Here is a 12,349-nt window from a genome sequence, read left to right on the forward strand (position 1 = left end):
CATTCGTGCTTCGTGCTGCATCTGAAAGAGGTTCGCTTGAGTTTTTACAGCGTTCACACCTGCAACAGTGCATGGTCATGGTAGCCTGCTGGAGTGCCTGGGGTAAAACTGAGCGATGGGCCCCACCATCCTGTGATTTCTGTATCATCTGGCCCCTGTGACTATCCATCAAGTGCAGCACCTGGAGCCCCAGAAACCAACTCATAAACCTCTGCTGTAATGCTTCGTGGCCACAGGCTCGTTGAGTGTCGACCACTTAAATGTGCTTTCATTTTATATACATTTATTTGGAATATGCACCATGTAAGCACAATATAATCTGAAATAACAGTCTGCGTACCCAGATTAAGACAAAGCCCCCCTCTTCAAGACAGGCCCCAATACAAACACTGCAGGGCCCACCTTGAGGCTCCGGCATGCTTAAAATGAGTCCATATAATATTCCTACTTTATGCAGATATTGGACAGGTGTGTCACTCTGACCCTTCTGTAGAGACTGTCCAATTGTGTGTACCATTATCCCCATTTTTGCGATTAATTGTACAACAGAGATACAAAAAAGACAATTATAAGTGCTTTCAGAAAATGAAAGCACTTGTAATTGTAAACACAATGGCAGAAGCAGCGGCAGGAGGAGGAAGGTCGGCTGCTGCGCTTGTGAGTGTGCACAGCTTTCGCTTTCAGAGTTGAAGGTGGTTGGTCCTTTTCAGCTTGCCGCCGCGGCTTGCTGTGTGGCTATGGAAACCACAGCGATGGAAATGACACGTGCGCTCCCTGAATTATACACTTCTCCAGCAGCAAAGAACAGACACAGATATGAAGAGGATTATCTGGTCTGGAACAATAAACAATGCTACTACTAAGTAAAACCCGCTATATTAATGGTGTCATTTTACAAACCACTTCTTCTATTTTAAGCTACAACCTACTCCACTTAGCTGCATAATGAGATTGTAGTAGGTGGTAGCAGCTGCCTGTGGTGTGCAGACTGGTAGGATCGAAGATACAGTAGCTGGGAGCTGTGGTGGTGGTGGTGGTGGTGTTGTGCTGCTGTCAATTCAAAACAGAAAACGACGACGCTGCAGCCGCTCTGTGTCTGAAAGCACCTCAATTCTTTGATTGAGATGAGGGAGGCAGTGGAGTGCGGCCTGGAGAGGGTTCAGGAGAGCAGTGCAGCTATTTCGACCTGGTATGAACGCTTCCACCTTTTGATGTGGTCATCAGATGATCGGCCGTACAACAAAGCTTGTTTGAAGCGCACTGATGCTTTAAAAGCGCTGATCGTGTCAGTTTTGATGGCATTTTCAGCTTCATATTGAGCTTTTCTGGTCCATATTCCCAAACAAATGAGTGTGTATCCTTACAAATGCATAATAACCTAGAAGATCATAGAGGTACACATACAGCTAATACATTTGTGTCATTAATGTCTACATGATATTGATTGAAGATTCGTGTCAGCGTACCAACAAGCAGAGCTTCCCTCTCGGAGTGGACAGGACTCGGTGGATTCTTCTCCGTGTGACCTTCCTTCTCCTGACTGCAGGACACCACTGTTGATACCGTGGCTTCCTACACACACACACAAACACACGCATATATGCACACACAGAGTTACTAATGGACTTGGTCCCAGCCAGTTTGACTGCGGCTGATTTGAAGTAAACAAGCTTAAACTTAAGCTGATGCATGGCACACAATAGAAAAGACAAACACGAATAAGAATGAACACATCAGAAAGTTTCACCACCAACATGCTAATACGGGCAGACAATGAGGATGAGGATAATGAGGCGAGGGAGACTTCTCAGCCAGCAGCTATATTTCTGATGGAGGGATGAAATGCTTGTCACACACACACACCAGCACACAAAGAAGAGAGGAGCGTAAGAAGAACAAATAGAGGGAGAGAGGAAGAGACTTGGAAGGCAAATGATCAAGCTGTTTGTTTCAGATCTCTGACAGGTGGCAGAAAAATGGCAGAGGAACAACAGAGGAGTTTTTGTCTGTTTGTTGTCCTACATAGTATCGTGTGTACTATTTCCACTTGTGTGTGTGGGATGCCTGGTGGCCTTTTTCTGCTTTTAATCTATCCGTAACACCCTGCAAGTGTGTGTCAGTGTGTGGGTGTGCAGACATATGCACATGTGCGAGCCATTTTGACTTTATGACTCCTTTATTTCGTAGCCCAGTTTTGTCGGGGTGATTTATTCAATGACAAATGCAGTTGCAGTGAATTGGATTGGCCTGTAATGATCTGTCATGTTGCTGGAAGAGGTTAGAGAGGAAAGTCAGAGGAGGAGGAAGACGAATAAGGAGGGAGAATGAGGACACAAAACAATATCTGGAGAGGAGGGCTCAAACTTTTTTTTCCACTTACACTGGTTTGATTAGCGCTCTCCTCGCTGCCTCTGTCATCTTGTTTCGACATCTCCAGCTGTGGCACATTACAAACATATGAGGAAAAGCCGCTGAGAAACAAGCTAAAGTGCTAATGTAGACAGACGGGGGACCGTGATCGAGCGCAGCGTGCTGTGCAAAAGCAGACGAATACAAGCACTGTTTGATTTTTAGAATAATGTCCAGAAATGTGCTTATTCTGAGCAAAGAAAGCAGAGAAACTGAGCTCTGTGAGCCATAATTAGCACAAACAGTCAGCTATTATATCTGTAACAATGCAACACTTCTGGAATATATTAGTGCAGAGATTGATTTGGTTTGTCCAGTCGTTCTCAACCTTTTTGTCCTGACGTACGCTCGTATGGTGGGCTTGAGTACCTCTTCACTGAACCCCTTCATTATCCATTTCGCTGTTCTGCTCGGTGTCTAACTAGTTTGTCTACTCTTTCATTGGCAGCACCTTGATGTTAACACGGACTCACATCAATGGGAAACCGAGCCGTGTCTGTGTGCAGCTGATCTGTTGTACCTGGGGGGTTATTGTGACAATGAATATACAACAAAATCCCAATTTCTATTTGTTTAAATCAGTGGAGGTGCTCCACAATCTGTCACAAACCACTGGCCACTGCACAAGAACCCCTGGGTGGGAATCACTGGTTTAACACGATCAAAATCACAGTCACTGACGGCAATTTTAACAACCACTTCACTAATTATGAATGTCTTTGTAATTATCAGACAAAAATGCCAAACAGTCTCTGGTTCCAACTGGTTTTATAACATTATCAATGGAGTATCTTTGGATTTTGGACAGTTGGTTGGACAAAACAAACTATTTGACAAAGACACCATGAGCTCTGGGAAAGCATGATGGGCAGTCTACCAGTTTCACACATGGGCATCAGTTCTCGTGGCCACTCAGCTCATACCAGCTGAGTTTAAGACATTTCCACAGAGCAGGTTTGGCCAACTGAGGACGGGGAGTTTGAAGGACATGCACAGGAAGTGGAGGCTCAAACATTTTTGAAGCTTGACTCACACTAAGGGCTAAATATCTGGATATCTCAGCCTCTGCTGCTTCAACTTTGACCATTTTTCTCTTAACATAAATCGTACTAGTTCTCCTGTGATCACAACAGAAATAAGGTTAATAACCCCAACGACCTGCAGTGGTGTCAGTCCAGTGATGTGTGGCAACAGCGGGGACAGTGAAGGAGAACTGACGGCATGAAGGGAGCTCTTCATCAGGACGAATCACCCCACAACAACGCTAATCTTCACAGAAACCTACACCCAAAAATTGATTTGTCTTTCCCCCTTTAATGAGACTGCCCCACATGATTCATGTTTTCCCACATGCAGGAATTTAATTAGCATATTTCCCAGGGCTCACAGTTGTGGGGAAACATTTGTAATCAAACTCATCACCATTAACGCGCTATTGACAACTCAGACAACTCTCCAGCTGATTTGAAGGAAGACTACGCCTTGGCAAATTACTGCTTCACCTCTGCGTTATGTGGCACCTGCAGTCGGCTCGTACATCGCAGAGCAAACAGGCGACACATGGAGTGGCTCCCCACGTGGATTGAGAGCCTCTCGTTTGTATTATTATCCAATTTAATAGGCGATTGAACCTGAGGCTCATTTTAATGACAGCCCTTCCTCTCATTATACTGAGCCAGAAGGAACATTAACAAACATTAGCACTTGAATACTGGGAATATGGGACAACACCTGAAACATTAGTAAACATGACAAGTCTAACAGAGAAAAATGACCCTTGAAACTTGAAATTGTTTAATGAGATTTTATATCACGGTGCACTGTATTTAGCAATGTACTCTTGTAGTAATGGCGGCGCCACTAATCAATATGAGACGGAGTATTGTTGGGAAAAACACGTCTGAACGTGAGCAACGCGTTCAATCAAATAACAAATGCAATGCTGAGATGGATGAATAATGCAGCAGGAGTGGCTCGAACTGATGATGCGTCTTTGTATAACAGCTCTAAGAAAGCACGAGTGGTTCACATTAGCGCAGCGTCTCGTGGAGGTGATGTCTCCCTATCTGGCGATCGCAGTATTGCTGTGTCTACACACTGATATCAAACTGATCTTCAAACAAAATGATTGCTCTGTGTGATGCCAGTGCAGATGTAACCCAAAGGGCAAAATAAGCTTCAGGAATGAGAGTACGTGACTGGGTTGCTGGTGGTTGATGTCGCATAAAATCTCAGCTGCAGACAAATAAGGAAGCAGTTTCACTGCGGTCAACCGATCGCAACATGTTTCTCGTTAGGAAATGGATGGATTTCGTCTGGGTTTCTTTATGTGGTTGCAGTGAGAACATGCAGTCACAGAGGAGTGAACAAAATAACATCCCGCCTGGTAGAGGAGGACAAATTTGAAGGAAAATGCATTTAGTTTGTGTGTCTTTTTTTAGACAATCAAACATGGCGTGAGACTAAGTTATATACATTATATTCTGTTACTGTATGTATTTGACATACATACAGCAGCACCACCTTTTAAACACAGCTTAGTCTGAACTTTGTGGAGGAGGCCCACAGTGAGAGGACTGCACAAATCGAGTTAGCGTCAACATCCGAATTTACACCTGCAAGTCAGTTTAATGTGCATTATTAAAACACTTTTACTGGCTGTAATCACTCCTTCTGGTCACGCTGGTGATTGAATAAATCCCTTTCTGACATGCCTGCAAAGGAAGTGAAACACAGAATCTGTGCTTCAGCACTGAGCTGCAGAGGAGGGACGCAAACACAAAAAGGGAATTTCATACTCAGAAGACTGCAACTTTGGATGTGGCCCACTTGATTTGATCAGAGTGTTAAAGCCTCATATTAACTTTAAAATGGGTTTTTGCACTTACAGTGGAAGCACATCAGGGAGGGATCTCTTATTGGCCAGTATGAAGAGGATGAATGATTACAGCCGGCAAAAACTGTTTCAGTTTGTGTCTTCATGTGGGGCACATGACTACTGTTTGCAGACATTCCTTTCCATTTTGGAACGGGTCAAAAAATGAGAAAGGAAAAGGTTTTTCATTATTTGCACCTGGAGCAAATCTCCTATGACTGACTGCACCTGTTTACAGTCATGATAACACTGATGTGCACCAACAAGGACGCTTGGTGTTGTGCTGTGCAGTGACTGTTACCTGAAACTCGAGGGGACACCAGTGAAATGGGATTGACAGAACGCAGTAACTGTTACGGGGTTAACTTTGGAGGAATTGGTTGGCTTTTGTTGATGTTTACATCATTTCTGAATGTATTTATGCCACATACAGTACAGTCGCTTAGTAAAAATAATCAGCAGAAGCGATTAATAAATGATCGCTGAAGCATTATTGACGCTAACATATTTAATCTCTAGTTCACACTTGACAGCATACATGTGTTTCCCTTTTCAAATAAAACCTCCTTAACCCTTGTTAGTCACTCTCTCTCTCCCATATCAGAGCGATAAACTAGGTGGAACATCACTACCTGTGATGTTTTGATTACCATTGATCAGAAAGGTGAGAGTGGAGAGTTTAGTGTGAAAATAATGACTTACATCATTTCAATTAGTGTTGACAGTCACACCTCCTCACTACGCTCAGGGAGTGCGACAGGCTGCAAACAATAGTCGATACGGATTTATGAAGATAAAGATGTGTGGGGCTGCAACTAACAACTGTTTTTAATCACTCGGTTTCTTAAAATGCGAGAAGCAGTGGAAATGATAATTTCCCAGAGCACAAGGTGACATTATCAGGTTGCTTTATCTGACCAACACTTCAAAACCCAGAGATACTCAGTTTACTATCACATACCACAAAAAAAACACCAAAAAAAGTCAGGAAGGTCGAACTGATCGGTGTTTGGCATTTTTGCCTGCAAAATGAGCGAAGTTACTGACTGTTAAATAGTTTTCTCCCAACATATTAACAGATTTATCATTTCAGCAGTGATGATACAGTCTAGCAACAAATCGTAATTTATTAGCCTCATGTGACCCTGAAGTGATTATGTTTTAGTCGATATGAAGCATCTATGAGGGATTTTCACACTGATGCAGAACAAACTGTGATGACGGATGGCAACCAGTCCTTCAGCTGATTATCGCTTGAATACGCTTTCTATCAGATGCATGACGGTACACTAATAAAAGCAAAATGAAGGGAAATGATCATCTTAAAACTCAAAGCTGTTATTAACTTTTTTTGGGAGGAAATTAGAAATTTAAGAGTCGATTAGACTGCGTGTTAAAAAAGAACAAAATAAGCTCCCTGGGAGGAAAATGGGAAAACCAGAACACTGATTGAAGTTAGAAATTGTCTGTCTCACTGTGGTGGGCCCTTTCCCACAGTGTTGATATTATAAAGACGCACCCAAAATAGCTATTTGGGGAGATGCAATGGGCTTAGAAAGAAGTTCTAGACTTGACCCAAAACTACATATTACAACTATCACACTCTGTCCTTCTGTTTATTAATGATTTATTTCCTCAATATGTTTCACGCATTGGAACTCATCTTGAACTCATTTCGCTCTTATTAAAGTGCAAATTAGACAGGGTTCACTTTCAAACTCAGAAACGAGCTTTCTAATAAAACACAGCCTGGGAACGCGGTAGACTCTCGCCCTTTCTTCACTCTGAGGAAACTCAGCTGACGAAACATGTGCGTCCTGTCAAACTAACCTGCATTGCGTGTGTGTTTTGCAGGTTCTGGAGTCCCTCCTTCAGGTTCTGGACTTGACTCTTCAGCTGCTGTTTGTCGTCCAAACTCTTCTCCAGCTCTGCCTCCCGCTGTTTTAATTCTTCCCTCATTTTTAACAGTTGCTGCAAAAAGAAAAAGGCGGGAGAATAGTAAGCCGCTAATGCTACTGTGAGCTAACTAACCGTGACCATGCTAACCTCGTACTCAAACAGCTCTGAAAGCAGAGGAACAATCAGCCATTTGTTTTATTAATATTTAGCATGTAATCCCGACACCGGCAATTAGAACTTCAGCTTGATACAAAAAGCATTCGACGCTGATGTGAATTATATTTCCAATAAACATTTTCTAGGGGGAAAACAACTGTTGTATCATATTCTGTCTCACTCTATTCTGTTGTATGTGTCCAAAAGGAGTAATTTGCCAAATCCTTTGCTTGTAAACACTCAAAAATGACAAATTACACATATAGAGGAAACACTCATTAAAACAAAATTGGTGTTTGATGAAGCTTTGATAGCCGGTGATTACATTCGTCTCCAGTTCGTCCTCTGAAGTTTTCTGCTGAACACAGATGAAACGATTCACTTCCTGCTGTGTTCATTTCAACACAAAGAGGGTCCACGAGGCACGTGGGGGTCTTTATAGCCGGGAATTTTCATCTGCACAGCAACACATTGGGTGCTTTTGTATTACATGCGCTATAATTCAGAAAAAGAGGAAACGGGCTGCCAGTACATGCTGATAATATTTCACTGCAATTTGTGAGTCTGCTTGATACAACATGTGGAACCTGGCAAGGGGAGGTATCCAATTTCAATGTCTTCCAATTCATTTAATCCATTCACCTAATCTTTTCATAAACACATCATGAGAGATGTAAGCTGGAGAGCTAATTAGTCCCTGCGAGCAGGAACGAACAGCGGGGCCTTAATGGAGTCTCTTCTTCGCCGAAACGTGAATCGATCAGAATTTCTATTACCTGTGACAGCCAGATAAGCGAGGACACTTGACAAATGCCAGAGTGAGTCAATTTAGTCGTTCTTTGGTTTTTTTTAAAAAAGGCAGATTTAAGTGGTTCTGACATTATAAAAGGTTCTTTTTAAAGTGGAACAGCTGGTCATCCTGTAAAGATTCACTGGTTAAGAAAACAATGTCACTAAAATGTCCGTTCTTTGCTTTTCTCCCCTGACGACGACAAGGAATGACTGTCAGTGACGGACGTTTTTTCTCCATCTGCTGATGAAGATCATGTGATATGACTGAAAGCTGCAGCACAGCTACTAAACGGACCTTGTGGTGAGTTTTCTCAACTGCTGTGATGAGGAATCATTAATCTGCTTCACAGCGACACACATCACAATATTAATGTTTCAACTGTCTCAAACAATGTCGGTCTTTCATGATGTAATTTCTTTACCTTGCTTTGTCCATCTGTTTCCACTTTCTAGTTTGTATTCTTGAATATTTCTTAATGTCAGACACTGAATTACTGCTTCTGTCTGGACGACTGTAAACAGGGATAATAATAGAAAAACGGACATGCTGTCCCTGTCAAAGCCTGACGTGCTGTACTTTCTGAATATGTGAAAATGTTATAATGCAATCCAAAGACGGTCATCCCGACCACTGGGAAGGTAAGACACTGATGATATTCAAGGCACATTCTCAAAGAAAAAAAAAAACCTCCAATACTTTCCATTATCTTTCTTTGAATAAATGGTCTGTAATAGTTTTAATAGCCTTGGGTTTGTTCCAAGAATTATCTGTGTGCTGTTTGAATCACAGCACACAACCCTCCAACCCCGAGTAAAACCCGTTCCACCTGCCAATAAGCTTCCTTTTAACCAGACTACACCTGAAATTATACCTCAGAAAAGACTAACGGCCGCTGCAAACAGCTGTACTTTCCGACTTGTTCGCTTCCCACGTAGCACTCTTTTAAAGTGCTGGGAGATGAATAAATGACAGTCGGGTTTTTCATCTCACATGGAAAACTCAATGGCTTAACCTGAGCGACCTCGCTCTTATAAAGACCCCGAAGCAGAACAGTATGGAGGAATAGGAGTTTAAACTTGGACAGGTCTGCGTGCGTGTGCTACCTTCTGCATGCCTTGCAGAGCCTGCTGCAGGAAGCTGAGCTGCTGAGAGTGTGTGCTGTCCTCTTCGCTTCTGATTGGTTGGTTCTTGCCTTGTTCCTGTTTGAGCAGCTCCACCTCGTTCCTGTAGGCGTCCAGCTGGCAGCGCAGGGAGTCATTCTCCTCCTTTAAGGCCTCTGCTTGGGAAACACCTACAGATTCAGACATAAGTATAGACAACAGCATGGAATATGCTTTATTATGTATAACACTGTCAAATGTGTTCAATTTACACCTCATTGCTACAAACTGTTTTGCAGTTATCCCTGATCTGTGTCGTTTGTGGAAACACACACATTAAAATAAATACACATCATTAAAGCTCTTGCCCGGTGACATTTGCAATTGTGATGGGATTGCTCATTGTTCATTTGAGCGAGAGCAGGCACAGAAATACTGAGCAGGATTGCGGGTTGGTGAGCGTCTTAATATTCCAAGCATAAGGGCAGAGGAGTAGAGTTAAACATTACTTTTTATGCAAATTTCAGGCATCTTGAAACACAAAATGTCCTCTTGATAGATGTCTGCAGATGAATATATCTCTGCCCATGCCTGCGGAAGTATTTCAGAAAAACATCTGTGTATCTGTGGGTAGGCCAGGTCAAATTAAAGCCCCCGAGAAAGTGGTTTCAAATCTCAACTATCTCTCTATAACAGCAAATGCATATTGAAGTGTCCTCGATATAGTTTATTACAGTTAAACCCTTAAAAATTCATCTAATCAGCTTCGTCAGCAGTGTGTGGATCTGGTTTGAGTTGGAGCCATTTTTGGAGACCCTGATCACAGATATAAAAGCCCAAATTTATTTTTCTCAGTTTGGTGACTCACAGCTGGAGCGTTTCTACATCTTGGATTGAATTTCTTTTAGCTTATCAGTGCAAAAAGCGAACAACTTCATTACAAAATCTGATTCTTCAATGGAAAGTTGAAGATACAAGCTTATATAAATAAAGATTTCTGGGAGAGAATCTAATCTCCATTTTGAGACAATATAATCTGCATCTTAAATAAATTTACTCTTCAATTCTGGGTCAATTTTGGATTAATTAGCACCTATGATTCGCACCTCGATTCAGCGACAAAGCATCGAAGGGAAAAAAAGGGACTGAAACACACTGATTGATTGGCAGCCTTTAATTGTGCAAGAGCCAGAGAAGCCAAACTCATGCGCATCGCAGCACCTGTAGCCATTTGCTGTATCAAAGTGATGAACCAGACACGATTCCTCAGAAACGAAGGTGAAATAAATAAAACTAAACCCAGAATTCATAAACTCACATGATCTTAACATCGTCAGGGAGAGCCCTGTCACAACTTCACAACTCTGCTGACAGAGAGCTGGCATCATGAGCAAACGACTCCGCAGGTGTCATCAGACATTTCAAATGCTGCAACGTCCTGAATGGTGCAAGCAAAATCACCTTTTTCTGACGGAGCCCTGCTCACTTCAAACCAGTGAGAGGAGCCTGGACAAAAACAGAAACCTCTCATGTGAAATTAAAATCATTCTCACTTGGGCAGAAAATAGCGTGTTCATGTAGGATCCCGTCACTTGTATTTAGGAGCCATAAAAGTAAAGAGTTGCATATTCACTCCATGTCTGATAATCAATCAGTAACTTCAGTGTGTTAACATAAACTACTGAAAGCTGTGATAATCCCTGAGTGTTTTGTCCAATAGCTCTCTACTGGACATTTGACCTGACATATTGAGCAGAGAGGAGACAGTGGGAGTTATTACTATACGAGACCTGCTCAGCTCCAGAGATGTCCAGTATTATCAGCTCTGGTCTCCTCCTGTGGGCCTTGAGGGGAAGCTCTTTGGGAAAGTGCAATACACTGACTGGACTGAGGAGATAAGCCCCATCCTGTGCACATGTGTGTGTGTGTCTCTGTGTGTGTGTGTGTGTGTGTGTGCGTGCATGAATGCATGTCTGGTTAGGTTTTGTGTGGGCGTTCATGAGTGCTGCCTCCAGTCTATCAAGGAGGACCATTGGCAGTGTTAATGAACTCTTGCTGGATGAGTGTGTGTGTGTCCGTGTTATGTTTGTGGGTACTTTTCTGCCAGCAAAATGAAGGTTTGAGGTGAGAAGAGTATTGATCTGAGAGCCTCATCAACTTGGTGTGAGGAGATGTCAACCACTTGGCCAGATTCTGAGCAATTCCCCTTCTGTTACATAACAGGCAACGCTATCGACCTGCAGATATCCATGAGCGTGCATGTATACGCACACACACACACCTACAGGCAGTAGAGTCATCCACACAGGCGGTTCTTTCGCTTTCTGCTCTGTACATGAGTCAGACACAGCGCATCGATTCACCTTTTAGGAGGCTGCAGTCATAACACAGGTGTTTTCAGCAGGCTGGTCGACGTGTAAATATGCCCCTTTGCTTAGAGGTTAGCGAGTAAAGGAGGTGTAACAGTCAGCCTGTTAACACAACTAGCAAGAAGTGTCACATTAACACCAGTCACCTCAGCCAATCCTGTAGCATCGAGCGAAATGACAGGTCTTTGACAGCAATGCTAATTACTGATAGCTAAATAGCAAGGTTGCAAAAGAGAAGGGGCTGAGCTGATGACTGCATTTACATACATTTGCATGCTGATTAGAGAGGCTGTCATATTAGCAAATGGCAGAGATCAGAATTACTAAAAGGCAAGAAGAAAGAGTACGTGAAGTGAGCATTACAACACGCACTGAGGCACAAAACACGAGAGACGGCCTTACATGTGGTGGTTACGGTGACAGGCATGTTGCCCCGGTGACTACTCTAGACTTATGGGTTATTGTAATGGGGGTTGAGAGATTAGCAGCACTGTTAGTTTTTCTTGCTTCAGCAAACACAAAGAGACTCCTTTGAGGGAAAAACGGGAGATTACGGCACTTCAGTGGTACCCTGATCTGAGATTACATGGCAGCTGGCAGGTGTGGACAGATTCTCACACACACCCACACACACTTGATGGAATTGCGTACATTCACAAGGGTGGACTCGGGTGGATGTCATTTAGCAGTCATGTTCACCATCAAGCCAGTAAAGTGTGCGTGGTGTCAGCATCTTGATGTACTTTGA

General features: G+C 42.9%; 2 protein-coding genes across 4 annotated transcripts in view; both read right to left on the bottom strand.

The window, feature by feature from the left end:
* Positions 1-12,349, bottom strand: part of rpl36a (ribosomal protein L36A) — a 324,940-nt gene that overhangs the window by 94,399 nt on the left and 218,192 nt on the right. The gene's annotated exons all lie outside the window — the stretch shown is intronic.
* Positions 1-12,349, bottom strand: part of enox2 (ecto-NOX disulfide-thiol exchanger 2) — a 167,769-nt gene that overhangs the window by 5,848 nt on the left and 149,572 nt on the right. For 2 of the 3 annotated variants that reach the window (XM_070962542.1, XM_070962543.1), the window contains 4 exons: positions 9,236-9,423; positions 7,115-7,255; positions 2,381-2,437; positions 1,467-1,572 (listed from right to left, as the gene is read on the bottom strand). In XM_070962542.1, coding sequence (XP_070818643.1) covers positions 1,467-1,572; positions 2,381-2,437; positions 7,115-7,255; positions 9,236-9,423 — 492 coding nt within the window. The remainder of the gene's footprint in view (positions 1-1,466; positions 1,573-2,380; positions 2,438-7,114; positions 7,256-9,235; positions 9,424-12,349) is intronic. The other variant, XM_070962544.1, reaches the window with a different exon arrangement.

This window comes from Chaetodon trifascialis, chromosome 5 (genome assembly GCF_039877785.1).
Source record: "Chaetodon trifascialis isolate fChaTrf1 chromosome 5, fChaTrf1.hap1, whole genome shotgun sequence".
NCBI lineage: Eukaryota > Metazoa > Chordata > Actinopteri > Chaetodontiformes > Chaetodontidae > Chaetodon > Chaetodon trifascialis.